Source organism: Cnephaeus nilssonii (assembly GCF_951640355.1).
Source record: "Cnephaeus nilssonii genome assembly, chromosome: 5".
In the NCBI taxonomy this organism is placed as follows: domain Eukaryota; kingdom Metazoa; phylum Chordata; class Mammalia; order Chiroptera; family Vespertilionidae; genus Cnephaeus; species Cnephaeus nilssonii.
Window position 1 is genome coordinate 57,419,109 of NC_137076.1, and position 17,096 is coordinate 57,436,204.

Below are 17,096 nucleotides of genomic sequence, written 5' to 3' on the forward strand. Positions count from 1 at the left end.
TACTGATTTTATAGAAATTTTTTTTCGTTAGCAACTGTAAGCCCTTTTCTACTGCCACAAAATTTTAAGTAACAGCTATATTTTTAAATTTTCATCTGCATGAAAAATGTAATACATATTCTGTCATAAGCAATAGGTAGAACTGTGCTCTTTATATATTGTATAGTCTTTAGGACAGAATACAGAATCAGTAAATAAAAATAGCTTTTGGCTTATTTTATTCAATTTTTTGAAATAATCATTCACAAATTTAACCTATCCTTAAAAATAGGCACTACATATTTTAGTATAATCCCATTTATATACAATACAAGCCCTTTACATATTAACATTGGTAACCTTTGGGATGGTAATGTGAAGGGAGATCATAACTTTTTTTTCCATAGATTTCGGTACATTTGAATTTTCCACAAACATGTATCCTACATAATAAAAGCCTAATATGCAAATCAACTGAATGGTGGAACAACCAGTCACTATGACACACAGTGACCACCAGGGGGCAGACACTCAGGAGCTTCCCCCAGCCTGCAAGCCCCAGGCCAGCCAAGGCGGGTGCCAGCAGGGGCCCCCTGATCACCCCACCGAGGGAGGCGACGAGTGGCGGTGGTGGGGCTGGCTGGCGAGTGGACTGGTGCCACCCCCGATTGCCCCGGGGCTGGGGAGGGGGGATGTGGGGCTGGCGAGCAGGCGGTGCCAGTCTGGCCAAGGTGGGTACCAGAGCCCCCCCCGCCCCCCCCCCCCATTGCCTCGCCGGTTGCCCCACAGATTGACCCTGATCGCCAGCCAGGCCTAGGGATCCTGCCTGTGCACAAATTTCGTGCACCGGGCCTCTAGTTTATATATTCATTTTTAAAAGGCCTAATGGGGCCCTGTTATACTTTGTCCAATTTGCATATCAATCAAAGCTATTGTTTCAAGTAACTATAAAAGTCTGTTCAATAATTTTTAAAAAACATTTTATTGATTTTTACAGAGAGGAAGGCAGAGGGAGAGTTAGAAACATCGATCAGCTGCCTCCTGTACACCCCCTACTGGGGATGTGCCAGCAACCAAGGTACATGCCCTTGACCGGAATTGAACCTGGGACCTTTCAGTCCGCAGGCCAACACTCTATCCACTGGGCCAAACCAGTTAGGGCCTGTTCAATAATTTCAAATTCCTCTAGTTTGCTTGCTCCATTAATTCATTTAGTAAATTCTTTCCCTCACTTGTAGCATGGTCGTTCCAGTTAACTGCATTAGTCAGAAGCATAACTGAAAGTGGTTTCACACTAGAGGTTCCTATTGCTCAAACTGAGACTTGGGTAAATTTTTAGAACTTATGCCTGGCTGGTGTGGTTCAGTAGTTGAGCCTTGACCTATGAACCAGGTCATGGTATGATTCCCAGTCAGGGTACATGCCCAGGTTGTAGGCTCTATCCCCAGTGTGGGGCCTGCAGGAGGCAGCCGATTAATGATTCATCATTGATGTTTCTATCTGTGTCCTCCTCCCTTCCTCTCTGAAATCAATAAAAATATTTAAAAAAAAATAAAATTAGAAGTATAACTGAAAGTGGTTTCACACTAGAGGTTTCTATTGCTCAAACTGAGGACTTGGATAAAATATTAGAACTCTTGCTATACATTATCCAAAACTAAAAAGAAAAAGTTAAATAGATTTACATAATATCCTCTAGATCCAAATTTAGAATTGAGTGTATTTGGTGGTACAAGGGATACTTTATATTGTTACCTGGGGAGTGTTTGCATTAATGTTGCCTTTAGGTAAGTGGCTCACAGTTCTTGGCTGCCCATCAGAAATCTGTGGAAACTTAAAAATATATAAATGCTTAGGCACCAACTCGAGAGATTTTTCCAGCCTGGGAAGCAAGTGCTCTTTACAATGCATTTTCCTAAATCTTGTTTAGTGATTACAAAAAGGTATGTTTAGAGAACTATTACCTTGAGAGCAATTACAGAATATAGAATCTTATGGAATGCTATGCTTGAGTATATCAAAGTGAAGTTAGGTTGTTTTCTTGGTGCAAGTTGGGGTATATTGAAATGATTTTTTTTTAAATATATATATTTTATTGATATTTTACAGAGAGGAAGGGAGAGGGATAGAGAGCTAGAAACATCGATGAGAGAGAAACATCGACCAGCTGCCTCCTGCACACCCCCTACTGGGGATGTGCCCGCAACCAATGTACATGCCCTTGACCGGAATCGAACCTGGGACCTTTCAGTCCGCAGACCGACGCTCTATCCACTGAGCCAAACCGGTTTCGGCTGAAATTTTTGTGAAGATATTCAAAAGCACCAAAAATTGTAAGCAATGATTAAGTTGGTAACAGCCATTTCTGACAGTGGTGGTTTGTAGTAGATGATCTAAACACACTGATAATATAGTGCAAAGACTGGAAACAAATATAATCCTAAGGTTTATTTATCAAATTTCATCAGTGGAGTCTTAGACCGACTTTAAAATAAGGGCAGTTCATTATATTGGCATACTTGGCAACAATATAAGTACAGAAACTTTTTTCAAGACTTTTAAAAGGGGGCAACACTGGTCAGCATTTGGTACATGAATACAGTAGCACATCTACTGAAAAATCTTCCTATACATCATTAAAGTTTGGAGGTAATTAATGTAGCTTGAAATGTGTTCATTTTAGAATGTTAGAGGCAAAAAGGGCCTTATCATCAAGAACAGAAAAGTTTCATTTTTTTGTGGTTCAGACTACAGTTTACAACACAACTGGCTTATGTTACAATAAGTAAATTCTACTTCAGGCTCTGGAGTATGTGGGGCATTAAACCTGATTAAAGTTTTATATGACAAAATCCCAATGTTTCTCTTAATAAACGGTTTATCGATATTGCCAGATTCAGTCTAATCATCCAAGAAAAAGTAGTTTCCACTCTTCTTTTGTTCTACATCCTAAAAAATAAAATAGAGAAGCAACAAAAATCAACACCATTTTCCTACATGTAGAGGTAGACTTTCACTCACAGTATTACTTAGTGCAAACCTCGTCTGCACTGAGGTCTGCTTCTGGATATTCCTGGGTCCATGACTTAAAAGCAAGATTACTACCTCTGCTCCCCATCCCTACTACAGAACACCTCCCTTGGTTCACGTCAAGCAAAGCCCTTCACATAAAATACTTATTTACACTCATCAAGTTGCCACAAGGAATACTGTTTCCAGGAAAACTATTAAATTCCGTTTTCATCATTTTAAGCTCCTGGTACAAAAGGTCCATATTGTTGGTTTGAGAACTGCCTAGTGGACAAAATATGTAAAAAATTTCCCCAGTGCTCTTTACTGACTGGCCAGTAATGATCCATCTACCTATTTGCCTAGCTGCTCGCTTATTAGGGTTAAGGTATGACCGAGATGAGTGGGCAGAGAGAACCAAACCAGAAATTTCTGCAAAAAAAAAAAAAAAAAAAAAAAAAAAAAAGTGACAGTACAGTGTTCATTCATTAAAAAAAAAGGGGGGGGGGAACACAAGAAAATAAAACACCGTGTTCATAATACTTCAGCAGAAATTCTTAGGAAAAATAAGTTCTGCATAATGAATGTTCTAGAATTTAAGTCCTCTTTTCTGCCTAATGTTTTCCAAAACTGAGGAAACTTCACTTTTAAGTTAAAATTTGTCATTTCATTCTTCTGGCCAGTGAGTAACTGTCATAAACAAAACACAGAGAAGGCTAAAGGCAACATGATGTGTACAATGACCTTGTCTCTGCCTTCCAAAAACTCATGGTTAAGTCACAAGGCTAGCGGAGTACCAAAAAATAAAATCTAGTGAATGCTACAGGTATGGTGTATAACATACTTCTACAGTTTCTAAAGTATTATGATAGCCAGAGGACCACAAAATGTAAGAAGCATTTTAAAGAGGCTCTGCAGGGTATATAAAAACAAATGGTTTTTTAGAATTCATTTTAAAAATGAATTTTTAGCGACCAAAAAATTATTGCCTTCTGATGTAGGCTTCAAGTGTAGGTGGCACAATTATTTTAGATACCACAAAGAAAGAAAAAGGGCCAATTAAACTGACAAAATATTTTTCCATTGTTTAAAATTTTATGATCATTGAAGGAGCTTATTTAGACTCTTCAACTATATGCTTTATGTTGCTCCTATGCATGCACAAAAAGAAAAAAAACAAACTGATTCAGGTATTCTTAAAAACTTGTTTCACTGGTGCATTAGTGTAATCTTTCTGAAGGCAGTTAAATGGCAATTAACACACGTGGTACAGCAGTGGGTACAACTCAGATGACATGAACAGCTCTGCCGGAGTTCATGTAGCAATGGCAGCCACATCACAATTGCTGCCTATAAAACTTAAGTATGCCACCATGTATTAATATATGAAAAGCATGACTCTTGAAACTAATAAAATATAATACAGATTTTAATATGAAACATGCCTTTAGTTATCCAAGATTTAAGATAGTTTTTCTACATACCTTAATGGAATTGAGTTTGTTTATTCTTGGCCTATAGTTGTTTGGATCTCTTCTGAATGTAATTTCAAGTTGAGATAAAAATTTATTCATGCCAGCCAAAAGGGTTTGAGGACTAGAAGAAAAACAAGGTCAATTTTGATTAAATTCTACCCCTCAAATTCACTGTTCCCTCTAATTCCCCAATCATAAGTCATCTGGATAGCAGTATACCAGAGCATATTATAAACTCTATGTTCTGAAATGTCTTCGTGTAGACTCTATAGTTTGGCTATAAATTTTTGTGCAAAACATAGTTTAACTTGTTTCTGATCTGGAAAAAAATATTTAAGAAGTACTATAGAAAAGCAAAAGATCATTAATTAGGAAATTACAGAATTTCAAATATGACATTTTTAGGGGAGAAGAGATTTGGTTAGAAATTAGGCACTGGAGGGAATATATACAACGTAATGGTTTTTAGTAATAAGAACTTTATAAAAAAATGTATTTTATTGATTTTTTACAGAGAGGGAGAGGGAGAGAGAGTTAGGAACATTGATGAGAGAGAAGCATCAATCAGCTGCCTCCTGCACACCCCCTACTGGGGATGTGCCCGCAACCAAGGTACATGCCCTTGACTGGAATCGAACCTGGGACCCTTGAGTCCGCAGGCCGATGCTCTATCCACATATTTTACAGACTACATCAAGTGTAGGTGGCAAACTGGTTAGGGCAATAAGAACCTTTAAAATGTCTATGCTTTATTCATCCTAAATCATGCTAAATCATATCACACACATGGAACATTTTATAAGCATTTTACTAGTATAAAAACAAAGAGGATCATTATTTGAATAAATAAGCTTTATATGGCCTAAGAAATGCCCCTCTCAAAGAAATATGTAATTTTCAGTAATTGATGTATAAATTTAAAATGAAAATAATGGAATCCTGGGAAGCTTAGTAAATTACTTATATTTGATGAATGAATTATTCAAATAGCAACTCCATTCCTCCCTAACACCAGAAAATGTTATGTTGGAATCACATAAAATTACTGTTTTTATAGGTAAAAAATGGTTGAATATAGTAATTTCATATGGGTCAACCTAATAGAAGGTTTTACAGTAAAACCTTGTATGTTAGGCTTTTCTACATTACAAATGCTCTCAAGCCAGTAAGGAAAAAAAATGATAGGAAAAAAAAGAGAAACAGTAAAATCATTACACTTGGGGTTTAAATGATCTTTACCACTAGCAATCATGTAACCTATGAGGATTTTATTTTATATATCATATGTGACACGTATGGTTTTCAAGGTTATTGCAAATTCGGAATCTTAATGTGTTTTGGAAATCCAAATAATGCAGGTAAAAGTTAACAAAAATGAAAAGGCGAGGGGCTAATCCCCCTGGGTCAGGAGTTCTATACTATAGTCTGAAAACGATTCTGCTGGGTCACATCCAGTATTCCATGTGAATAATCTTAGATGTCACAGTATAATTTCTATTTCTGGCTATCTCTTTCCTTCTTAAAAATTAAAATGGTTTGAATCCCCAGGTGGCTCAGTTGGTTGGGTCTTCGTCCCATATACCAAAAAAAGGTAGTGAGCGGGTTCGATTCCCAGTCAGGGCGAGTATGGTAGGCAACCAACTGATGTTTCTCTCTCTCTCTGCCTTACCCTCTCTGTAAAAATCATTTAAAACACACACACATATCCTCAGGTGAGGATTAAAAAAAAAATTCAAATAGTATGAGTAATGTTTATAAGCTTATTGGAAAATTTTAGATAACTTTCTAATTATTAAAAGTTACTAGAGGCCCAGTGCATGATTGAATCATGCACGTTTAAGCGGGGGGAGCTGGGTGCCTGTCCGCTGGTGCACCAGGCCTGAGCGGACAGGCACCCAGCTCCCACGCTTTTGCTTTTGATCGCTGGTGCACCAGGCCTTTCAGAAGCCTCCAGCGCCGCGGAGGCTTCTGAAAGGCCTGGTGCCTGAGTGGACAGGCACCCAGCTCCCCCGCTTTTGATGGTCCACGGTGGGACGTGAGCTTGCTGCCCCAGAGGCCCCTTCTGTGCCGCAGCACAGCCATGGCGCAGACGCTGAGCTAGAAATCGGCCACCCCGGCCACCCTGAGTCCCGCCCCCCCACGCCTCCTGGCCAGTCGGCATAGCGAAGGTACGGTCAATTTGCATATTTGTCTATTATTAGGTAGGATAATTAGGCTGAATATTTTAGAAAGTAGTTTTACCTGTTTGCAACTGTGTTCTTAGATGGAACACCATCAAAAACAATGACTCGATCTGCTAGATAGGTGGCCATGATGAAGTCATGTTCCACAACAAAGGCTGTCTTCTTAGCATGGAGTATGAAACTAAAACACATGATTGCAAAATCTTTTATAGTTTTATATAATCAAATATTCAAATGCTATATTAGGCACAGTTGTATGTCAGGCCACATAACCAAAAATAATACTTTCATGAGGTTATTACCGTTTGACAACTCGAGCTGCCATCAATCTTTGTTCAGAGTCCAAATATGCAGATGGTTCATCAATTAAATAGACATCAGCAGGTTTGCCCAAACAAAGAGCTAAAGCTACTCGCTGCAGTTCACCACCAGATAATGTCTGTACCTATGTGGAGAAGGTTAGCAAACGATTTAGAGACATCCAGTTTAAAATAAAAAAATAAAAAAATTAGAGTACCTCTTGATCGATGATGTTTTCAATTTGCAGAGGCTTCATTACATCAGTCACAAATTGTGGATGAGTATAAGCATCTCGTATCTTTTCATGTAGTAATTGTCGAACACTTCCCTGTTTTTAATAGATATTGAAAATTTATTTCAGTACAGAACTACTCTAATTACGAATTGTAACAAAGTTAGGTTCCAGAGCAAAACTATGTCAATTTGCCACCAACAGATATCAATAGTGTTTCTATGCTTATCTGTCATCTATGGCATGTTCTGAAAATTTTAAATTAAACCCATCATGTCCAACAATGAAAAAAAAAGCAATAATCTTGAAATTTGAAAGTAACAAATGATGAATGTTTCAGGGAAGAAGTCATTGAGAATAGGAATAATCAGTAAGATAATACAAACTGATAGGGATGAATCTTGAGATGCACTGCTTGTTATTTCTGGAGAGGTCTGAGTTTGAGAACTTAAAAGGTAAGCTTAGCCCGGCTGGTGTGGTTCGATTTCCGGTCAGGGCACATGCCCAGGGTTGCGAGCTCAATCCCCAGTAGGAGGTGTGCAGAAAGCAGCTGATCAATGATTCTTGTCATTGATGTTTCTCTCTCTCTCTCTCTCCCTTCCTCTCTGAAATCAATAAAAAAATATATTTTAAAAAAAGGTAAGCTTATAGAAAGTATCAATGGTAAAATTTTTATTGTAAGCTAAGCCATCTCAAATAGACCTAAGTGAGTATTGAGGTACTGAGTATGGATACTGTAGTCAAGAAGTTCATTACAACACCTGCAGAAACTAGAGAAGATTAACTTCATGTTTTCAAGGTTCATCTATCCATATTGCAACATGTATTAGTACTTTATTTCATTTTATGGGTGAATAACATTAAATTTTATGGATATACAGTGTTTATTCTGTTCATCAGCTGATGGACATTTGGGTTATTTCCCACATTTTGGCTATTATGAATAATGTACTCGTGTGCAAATTCTTGTGTTGAGACAGTCTTCATTTCTCTTGGGGATATATCTAGGAGTGGAAGTGCTGCTTCGTATGTAACTATGTTTAATTGTTTGAGGAACTGCTAAGTTGTTTTTCAAATTGGCTGCACCATTATACATTCCCACCAGCAATGTATGAGGTTCATATCTCACCAATACTTTTTTTTTTTAATTTAAGTCATCCCAGTAGGTATGAAGTGGTTATTACATCGTGGTTTAGATTTGCATTTCCCTAATGACTAATGATGCTGAGCATCTTTTAATGTGCTTATTGAGCATTTGTATATCTTCTCTGGAAAAATATCTATTCAAATCTGTTGCCTATTTTCAAATTGAGTTTTAAGAGTTCTTTATATATTTGAGATAAATGATTTTCAAATAGTTTATTCCATACTGTGAGAGGCCTTTTCACTTTCTTGATCGTGTTATTTGCAGCACAAAACACTTAAGGTTTTTAAAGGTTCATTTTGGGAAAAGCTGCCTATCAGATTTTTAAAAGCATTTTCTTAGTGGAAATGAATCGACGACTATAGTCTTAATAACTTCTCTAGACACTTAAAAAAAAACAACACATATATATATATGTGTTTTTATTGATTTCAGAGAGGAAGGGAGAGGGAGAGAGAGAGAGACAGACACATCAATGATGAGAGAACCATTGATTGGCTGCCTCCTGCATGCCCCCTACTGGGGATTGAGCCTGCAATCAGGGCATGTGCCCTGATTGGGAATCGAACTATGACCTCGTTCACAGATCGACGCTCAACCACTGAGCCATGCTGGCTGGACTCTAGACACGTTTTGATAAAACTGTACAGAAATTAATTATAATTTTGTTATAGGAAAGATTAACGTTATATATATATAAAACTTTTCTTTAATAACCAAATAACAGAATAACTCACAGTTGACTTGGGACTGATTTTCTGTGGCTTATAACTGACGTTTAGAACTGGTACTTCTCCTGCAAAATAATGCAAATAAATAAAACACTGAAAACTGCCCAGATCTTTAAAGTTTACTATGTAGAACTGAGTAAAAGGAATCAAGATTACAACAGTACCTCCTTCATCAGGTTTCAGTCTTCCAGCAAGCATTCTGATAAATGTCGTTTTACCAGTACCTGGCAACACAACATACAACAAATTGACTTGAAAGATGCTCCACATTTAGTGTAAATCACTATGTATTACTGGGTTTTAATTGAGAAATTAGTTTAAATATATACACTGACACTACTGAATTCTCAAGGTCATGCAGAGAAATACTTAAACTTTCATGATTCACCTCTCAAATATCACTCTAAACCAGTGGTTCTCAACCTTTCTAATGCCGCGACCCTTTAATACAGGTCCTCATGTTGTGGTGACCCCAACCATAAAATTATTTTTGTTGCTACTTCATAACTGTAATTTTGCTACTGTGATGAATCATAATGTAAATATCTGTGTTTTCCGATGGTCTTAGGCTCTACAGCAGCGGTTCTCAACCTGTGGGTTGCGACCCACAGGTTGAGAACCGCTAGCAGGGTCGCCTAAGACCATCGGAAAACAGATATTTACATTATGATTCATCACAGTAGCAAAATTACAGTTATGAAGTAGCAACAAAAATAATTTTATGGTTGGGGTCACCACAACATGAGGACCTGTATTAAAGGGTCGCGGCATTAGAAAGGTTGAGAACCACTGCTCTAAACTAATTAGGAGGAATATAAACTAGTTAAAAATAATAATGACCATTTTAATAAATGATAGGCCTACAAAGTGTTAGACTTTGGCTACTTTTTAAAAGATGATATTTAACTAAAATGTCAATGCATACAATTTATTAAGAGAAAATAGTATTGTTATGATTTATACCATCATGAAGACAATTTACACGAAGTATTTAAGTTAATTGCAACCCAGTTCTCAAAATTCCTTCATTAACTAAAGGCTGATACATTGAACAACCCTCATAAAATTTTTATCCCACAGTTTTATAAGCTACTAGAGGTCTGATGCACGAAATTTGTGCAAGGGCCTTGGCCCCGGCCCCCAGCTGCCGTGGTTGCCCGCTGCAGCTTTGTCCAGAAGGAATGACGTCTGCCCTAATTAGCATATTATGCTTTTATTATTATCCTACATAATAAAAGGGTAATATGTAAATTACCATCACTCTGCTACGTCCACGATTGGGCCAGCGGGAGGCGCAGGGGGCGGGACTTGGGGTGGCCGATTGGGCCAGCAAGACGCTGAGCCATGGCTGTGCTGCGGCACAGAAGGGGCCTCTGGGGCAGCGAGCCCATGTCCTGCTGCGGACCATCAAAAGTGGGGAGCGAAAGCGGGGGAGCTGGCTGTCTGTCCGCTGGTGCACCAAGCCTTTCGAAAGCCTCCGGCACGGCTTTCGAAAGGCCTGGTGCACCAGCGGACAGACAGCCAGCTCCCCCGCGATGGAAAGCGGGGAGCTGTGTGTCCGCTCCAGCACCAGCGGACCCCCTGCCATCAAAAGCGGGGAGCAGGCTGCTAGCAGTGTCCGCGGAGCGTGCTAGGCTTTGCGGGGCAGTGGATATGGCCTGGATGGCAGGTTAGGCCTAGGGGACCCTACACGTGCATGATTTAATCATGCACTGGGCCTCTAGTAGATAATAATATGCCATAATAGTATGCCATTCAAATGTTTTTTGTTTGTTTTTTTAAATCATGAAAGCAATATCAGATATTTGGTACTCAAATTCATCACATAATTGTATTTATGATGGCAACATAATATTAAAAAGTGCTGGTAATAGAACTATTTACAAAGGTAGATTAGTTTGGATTTGAAATAAGAAAATCTCCAAAAGAAAGAGTGCAATGACATTTAAAACATGATTGCTTATGTCAATTGCAAATATTGTTTCCTTCCTAGTCAGTATCCTATATGAATAAATGCCCTATCAATTTATAAATAGAGAAACTAGATTTCAAAAAAATCTTATTTTTACTGAAGGTTGTCAGACAAAATAATATGAACTTGATTGAATGACAGTGAGATTAAATCATATAATGTTACAAAATGTGACCTATACTGAGAAATGTATGGATTCAATCCAACTCCCAGACCTATAACTGAGTTTTTCATGGAGTAGTTAAGACTAAGTTACTAGGTAAACAGAACAGATGTTCACATATCATAAAATTAGAAAAACTTACCATTTTCCCCCAACATCACCATGATTTCAGAATCTGTAAACTCTCCAGCTACAATTGCTAGCTCAAACTCTCCCATCTTTTTTCTCATTCCGGGATATTTATACATACACATTTTTTTAACTTCTTCTTCATTTGCTGTCTCAGCCACTTTAAAAACAAGTGATGCATCTCTGAATCTCAAATTTTCTGTTGGAACGTAGCCATCCAAAAAAATGTTTATGCCTATTGAAAAATCATTGACAATAGATTAGTAAAGATCAATTAAAAACTAAACTTTCTCTACAGCAAGAAATTATCACACAAGAGCTCAAACCTCAGGCTCTCTTGGGATCACTGTAAGCACAGGCTTTAAATTTCTGTGGATTTATGATAACATGCAGTGACAACACAGTGTTTTATGTATCTAATGAAGCTTTAAATAATTCGTGCACATATATGTGGCATATATATACACACATACAAAGCACATCCTTTCATTACGATGTGATTTTATAAGGTATTTTCCCCAGCAGGTTTAATGCAAAAGCATACAATGCCATTTCTGCTGCTCATTTTTAACTCGCAAATTCTAATTTTTCTCTAAAAATGACTAGTAAAAGTGGAATATTTTCATGGATTGACATACAATGATATAAAATAGTTTGGGGAGTAACTTTTTAAAAAAGCAACAAGTTCCTTTCTTCTTCTTTATTTTTAAATATTTTTATAGGGAGGAAGAGGGTGAGATAGAAACATAAATGATGAGAGAATCACTGACTGGCTGCCTCCTGCACGCCCCCTATGTGCGACCAAGCCAGCACCCTGGGCATGTGCCCCAAGGGGGAATTGAACCACAACCTCCTGGTTCATAGGTTGACGCTTAACCACTGAACCACGCCAGCCAGGCTGGGGAATAATTTTTTAAATAAACAATTTAAATTATGAGTATTCATTTTCACATGAGCTATAATTACATTTTGAAGTTATAATTTACTGCATTTATCCCCTAATTATTTTTGCAGGTTTCTTAAGACATTTGATAATAATGAACTTCATTTGACACTTTTTCGCTTCATTATACAAAGTTAAACACCATTATCTAAAAGGTTTTAAAGCCTGGCCAGTGTCGTTCAGTGGTTGAGTGTCGACCCATGAACAAGGAGGTCACAGTTCCATTCCTGGTTGGTCAGGGCACATGCTCAGGTTTCGGGCTCGATCCCCAATAGGGGTTATGCGGGAGGCAGCCAATCAATGATTCTCTCTCATCGTTGATGGTATCCCTCTCTCTTTTCCTCTCTCTGAAATCAATAAAAAACAAAACATATTTAAAATGATATAAAAACTGGAAATAAACTAGCATATTATACATGAGAATCCCTCCATACTAAAGTTGTTAAGATCCATAATGGCAGACACAGAAATGAAAGAGTGGATTATTTGGGAAACAAATAAACAAAAACACTTTTTTAGTGTTTCCTATATATAAGAAGTAAGAGAAAGCTTGGCTGAAGTTTTGGAAGGTCTCGAAAGAGAGTCTAAGAATATTATTTGTTTCAACTGCAACTGAGAGCCATATCAGGGGGCCTGTAAGCTCAGCCTAAAACATAGGTGTGCTCAATAAATATTTGCTGATAGAACAAATGAAGAGATACATTGATTTTGCCAAAAGTTGTATTTTAAAAAAATCTTTATGTGAGGCTAAAAAAATTAAAACCAAAAATTAAATAAAAACATAAACTTGAAGGAAAGGAACCCTAGTGAACATTTAGTCCAAGTGCATAATTTACAAGGTAAGGAAAGGAAGATGCAGAGAAATAAGGGACTTTGAGCAAAACATTAATAAGTCAACCTTTATATTCCTACTGCAATGTTTCTCTTATCGCTTTTACAGTTTAAAGAGTTATATATATTGCATTAATTTCAGTTTTATTAAAGGAAAGCAGAAAAATTAAGTGGTTTGCTATGTGAATTGTTTTAACAGATAAGGCACATTAAAAAACCTCACCAGGGAGTATTTTTTCAGTGACAAGCCTTTACACAAGGCATTCATTCATAAACAGAATTGACAAGTGATTATCCATATAATTTTCAACACGATTGTAGAACTATTACTACTATATGGTATAGAGTAGGTACTCAATAAATATTGGCCAACTGAGGCAAATAAAACGAAGAATAACTTCTGATATCTCTTTAAGACGATTAGAAAGAAAACTGAGTAATCTCACAATTTTTTCCTTTAAATATGTTATCTATTTATCTCAAAGTTTAAGAAGTGATAACAAATTCTTTCCCACATCTTAAACTAAGCCTAGCTGGCATGGCTCAGTGGCTGAGCACTGACCTATGAACCAAGAGGTCACGGTTCGATTTCTGGTCAGGGCATATGTGCAGTTGGCAGGCTCGGTCATCAGTGGGGGGTGTGCAGGAGGCAGCTCATCAGTGATTCTCTCTCATCATTGATATTTCTATCTCTCTCCCTTTCTCTCTGAAATCAATAAAAATATATTTAAAAAATATTTATATATTTTTATAAAACAAAAAAAGCCACCGCTGCCTTTTTATGCAAAATGTATAATGCAATAGAAATTTCTTTTTCCAAAAGTGTCTTAGGTATCTCAAAAACTATCACTTATAGACTATGCTATTTTTTCAAAATATGGACTAAGTAGTCCTTTTCGGTGTTCTAGGTTATCAGCTGAAGGCAGAGCCAAAGAGAAGAAATATAAAGGAAAATAAAAGAAAGAAAGCAGCAAAAGGAAATAGAACAGAAATGAAAAGGCATACCAGATGGAGAGTGCACAGATATTGTTTCAGGAGCCACTTAGTGGTAGGCTAGTTTTTACTTTTGTCTAACTTGCTTAGGTAGGGAAGAGCATGGAAAAGAGAGGCCAGAGAGTCCCTCTTTCCTGAAAGTAGAAGGAATACATAAAAATATACTCACCAAGCTATTTTACTAGGCTTATATATAGTCAGTTACTAAACTGTAATATATACTTACTAAACTATCTTATTAGACTTTTAGGCAGCCCTAGTTCTACAAACTTAGGATAGATAACATACATTTGAAACAAGATAAGCACTAAATGAATTTCAAGAGTTTCACTACTGGTATTGGCCTATCACAGATGAAGTTGAAGATAATAAATAAAAGTTTCTATAGAAGCTAAAATATACAAGAAACTTTTAATATAGCAAATAAATAGTAAGACTATTCTGCCAAATTTCTTTCTATCCACCCCAACAGAAAATTCTCCAAAAAGATATGTTCTGTATTATAACTGATGAATATACCCACATATATTATATATTCTGTTATGTGATTAAATTCCATGAGACTAGAGTTTTAGATAAATCATATTACAGCGTCTTAATATCAACAATAGTACATTTTCTTAAGCATTAGAATAGAGAGGATACAGCATTGTGAAAACAGTTTTGCAAGTTACCTTCTCTTACACTAAAAGGCATAGTGACAACACCATATGCACTTGGTACGCCATATAAACAGCAGATGAAGTCAGAGAGATAATCTAATACACTTAGATCATGCTCCACCACAATGATATATCTGAAAATTAATATAGATTTAAGATGTAACAATATATATATAACATTAAAATTATATTTAATTATAACTGCTATGTAACTTTTTAAAAACACAGTGTAAATTTCAGGAAAAGAGATATATTTTTAAAAAATTAAGTATAAAGACCATATTAAACAAAAGCCGTAAAATATTTATTTAAATATGACTTAGCGATGTTCCTATTTCAAATTGGTATCCTAAACTAAAAGAAAAAAGAGTTAATATTATAGTTTATGGATATTATAAATATATTTTACTAATAAACATTTTAAAATAAACTTTACAAAGCAGAAACAATTAATAGATTTAAATCAGATGTAGCCTAACTGTTTGATTATTATGCTATTCCCCTTACACATTCAACCTTTCTACTTGTCCCATGCTGGCTGTGGTAGGGGATGCATGGAGAATGACAGACAGAATCCTGAATCTGAGAATTTCCAAAGTAGCTGGGAAAGACAAATCTCACTTTCTTCAGGTCCCCAGACATGGCTCTCAGTTTCCAAAGAAACAAATTAGACTTTTCTTTTAAGACCTTCTAAAACTGAAGCTACTATTTTTACTTCATTTATATATAGGACACACTGAAAAATGGATCTTTCATTATTTACTAAACAATCCACTTTTCCATTTGTGTGTGTTTCAGGGGTATTCTATCTTCTAAAACGTCTCCTGCCTAAATCCTCACTTGTTGGAAGTCCCTCCTACCATCTCAAATCCTAACTTCTGTAGGAACACCCTTATAGTAAAATGAATGTTCGTTCCCTCATTCTTGAACCTTTGTCACTCTGATCTAATTCTTGTACTTTCTGAGTACCCTACAACTTGTCCCCAAACACCCCGAAGGCAGGCTGCAATCTGCATTTCTATGATCTTTACTCTTGTGTTATGCATCAAACAGATATTTAATAAAGTTGTTGAATGATGAGGAATTTGGACTTATGTTAATTGGCAATGGGGGAAATGGTAGGTTCTTAAACAGCATTATCCAGTAAAACTTTCCCTGATTATTGAAATGTTCTATCTCTATGTTGTCCCATATGGTAGCAATTAACTACATGGAATGCCCAGCACTTAGAATGTAACTAGTTTGATTAAAGAAATTAATTTTTTATTTCAATTAAAATAAAAATAGCAAAATATCGCTAGAAGCTACAGCCTAGTTTTAGAATAAAAGAATGGTATGAAAAAATATCACTTCAGGAAGATTAACCAGGCAAGAAGAACCAGACTTTCTTAAAGGAAGCTATCACAGTAATCCAGGTGTCAGGTAGTAAAAGTAGGAATAAAAAAAAAGTGGGGGAAAATTTAATATGAAAAGGAAGTATTAGTGAGCCAGTACTCATCCTGCCTTATGTTTCTGTTGGCAATATTTCATTACCTGGAATAATTCTCTATTTTTTACCATTAAAATCTTTAAGGCCCAATATAAGGCAACATAGTATTACCTAGTGGCTTTTAATTTACTTTAAAAAGAAAAAAATCAGGTAAAACCTCCTGCTTTCCTTACTTTCAAATGGAGCTTATGCAAAAGTTCAAAATGTAAAAAAAAAAAAGCCAGCTGGTGTGGCTCAGTGGTTGAGCATCAACCCATGCACCAAGAGGTTGCTGGTTCGATTCCTGGTCAGGGCACATGCATGGGTTGTGGTCTCAATCCCCAATAGGGCCCATGCAGAAGGCAGCCCATAAATGCTTCTCTCTCATTGATGTTTCTATTTCTCTCTCTAAATCAATAAAAAAATTTAAAAACTCTAAAAAATAATTTAGGAGGGCCACTCTATTTTCTGAGGATTTGGGAAAAAACAGAAATCTGCACCATAATGAGAAATCTATGCTGTGAAAATTTATACCCGACAATTAATTTTGGTTTACCTGTTGGTTTTCAATTCTACTGAAGATGTTCTTAAGAGGTCGAATTCTAGAGAATCCTTTGTATTATTTTTCCTTTCTCCAATCCATCCTCTTTTTCTCATTGTTTACCCAAAGATAATAATCTCCCAAATCTTTGTAAAGCATTAAAGACTGAACGTGTGCTTTGACATGTAGAATTTCAGGATACAGATATACTTCATTTAACTTTTTGTCAATTTATCACTAGAGAGATTATTTTAACCCTATATAAAGACCTGGCACATATGTGCAAATGTCTAACTCAACCATTTTCTTCACTTTGTTAATATAATTTGCTTTGACATGTT

General features: G+C 36.5%; 1 protein-coding gene across 1 annotated transcript in view; it reads right to left on the minus strand.

Moving 5' to 3' along the window:
- Nucleotides 1–2,049: 2,049 nt before the first annotated feature.
- Nucleotides 2,050–17,096, minus strand: part of ABCE1 (ATP binding cassette subfamily E member 1) — a 28,955-nt gene continuing 13,908 nt past the window's right edge. Inside the window, exons 10-18 of the mRNA XM_079771167.1 lie at nt 14,759–14,880; nt 11,331–11,552; nt 9,218–9,277; nt 9,060–9,118; nt 7,164–7,274; nt 6,949–7,091; nt 6,705–6,827; nt 4,473–4,584; nt 2,050–2,928 (exon numbers count right to left, since the gene is read on the minus strand). Coding sequence (XP_079627293.1) covers nt 2,881–2,928; nt 4,473–4,584; nt 6,705–6,827; nt 6,949–7,091; nt 7,164–7,274; nt 9,060–9,118; nt 9,218–9,277; nt 11,331–11,552; nt 14,759–14,880 — 1,000 coding nt within the window. The 3' untranslated portion in view covers nt 2,050–2,880. The remainder of the gene's footprint in view (nt 2,929–4,472; nt 4,585–6,704; nt 6,828–6,948; nt 7,092–7,163; nt 7,275–9,059; nt 9,119–9,217; nt 9,278–11,330; nt 11,553–14,758; nt 14,881–17,096) is intronic.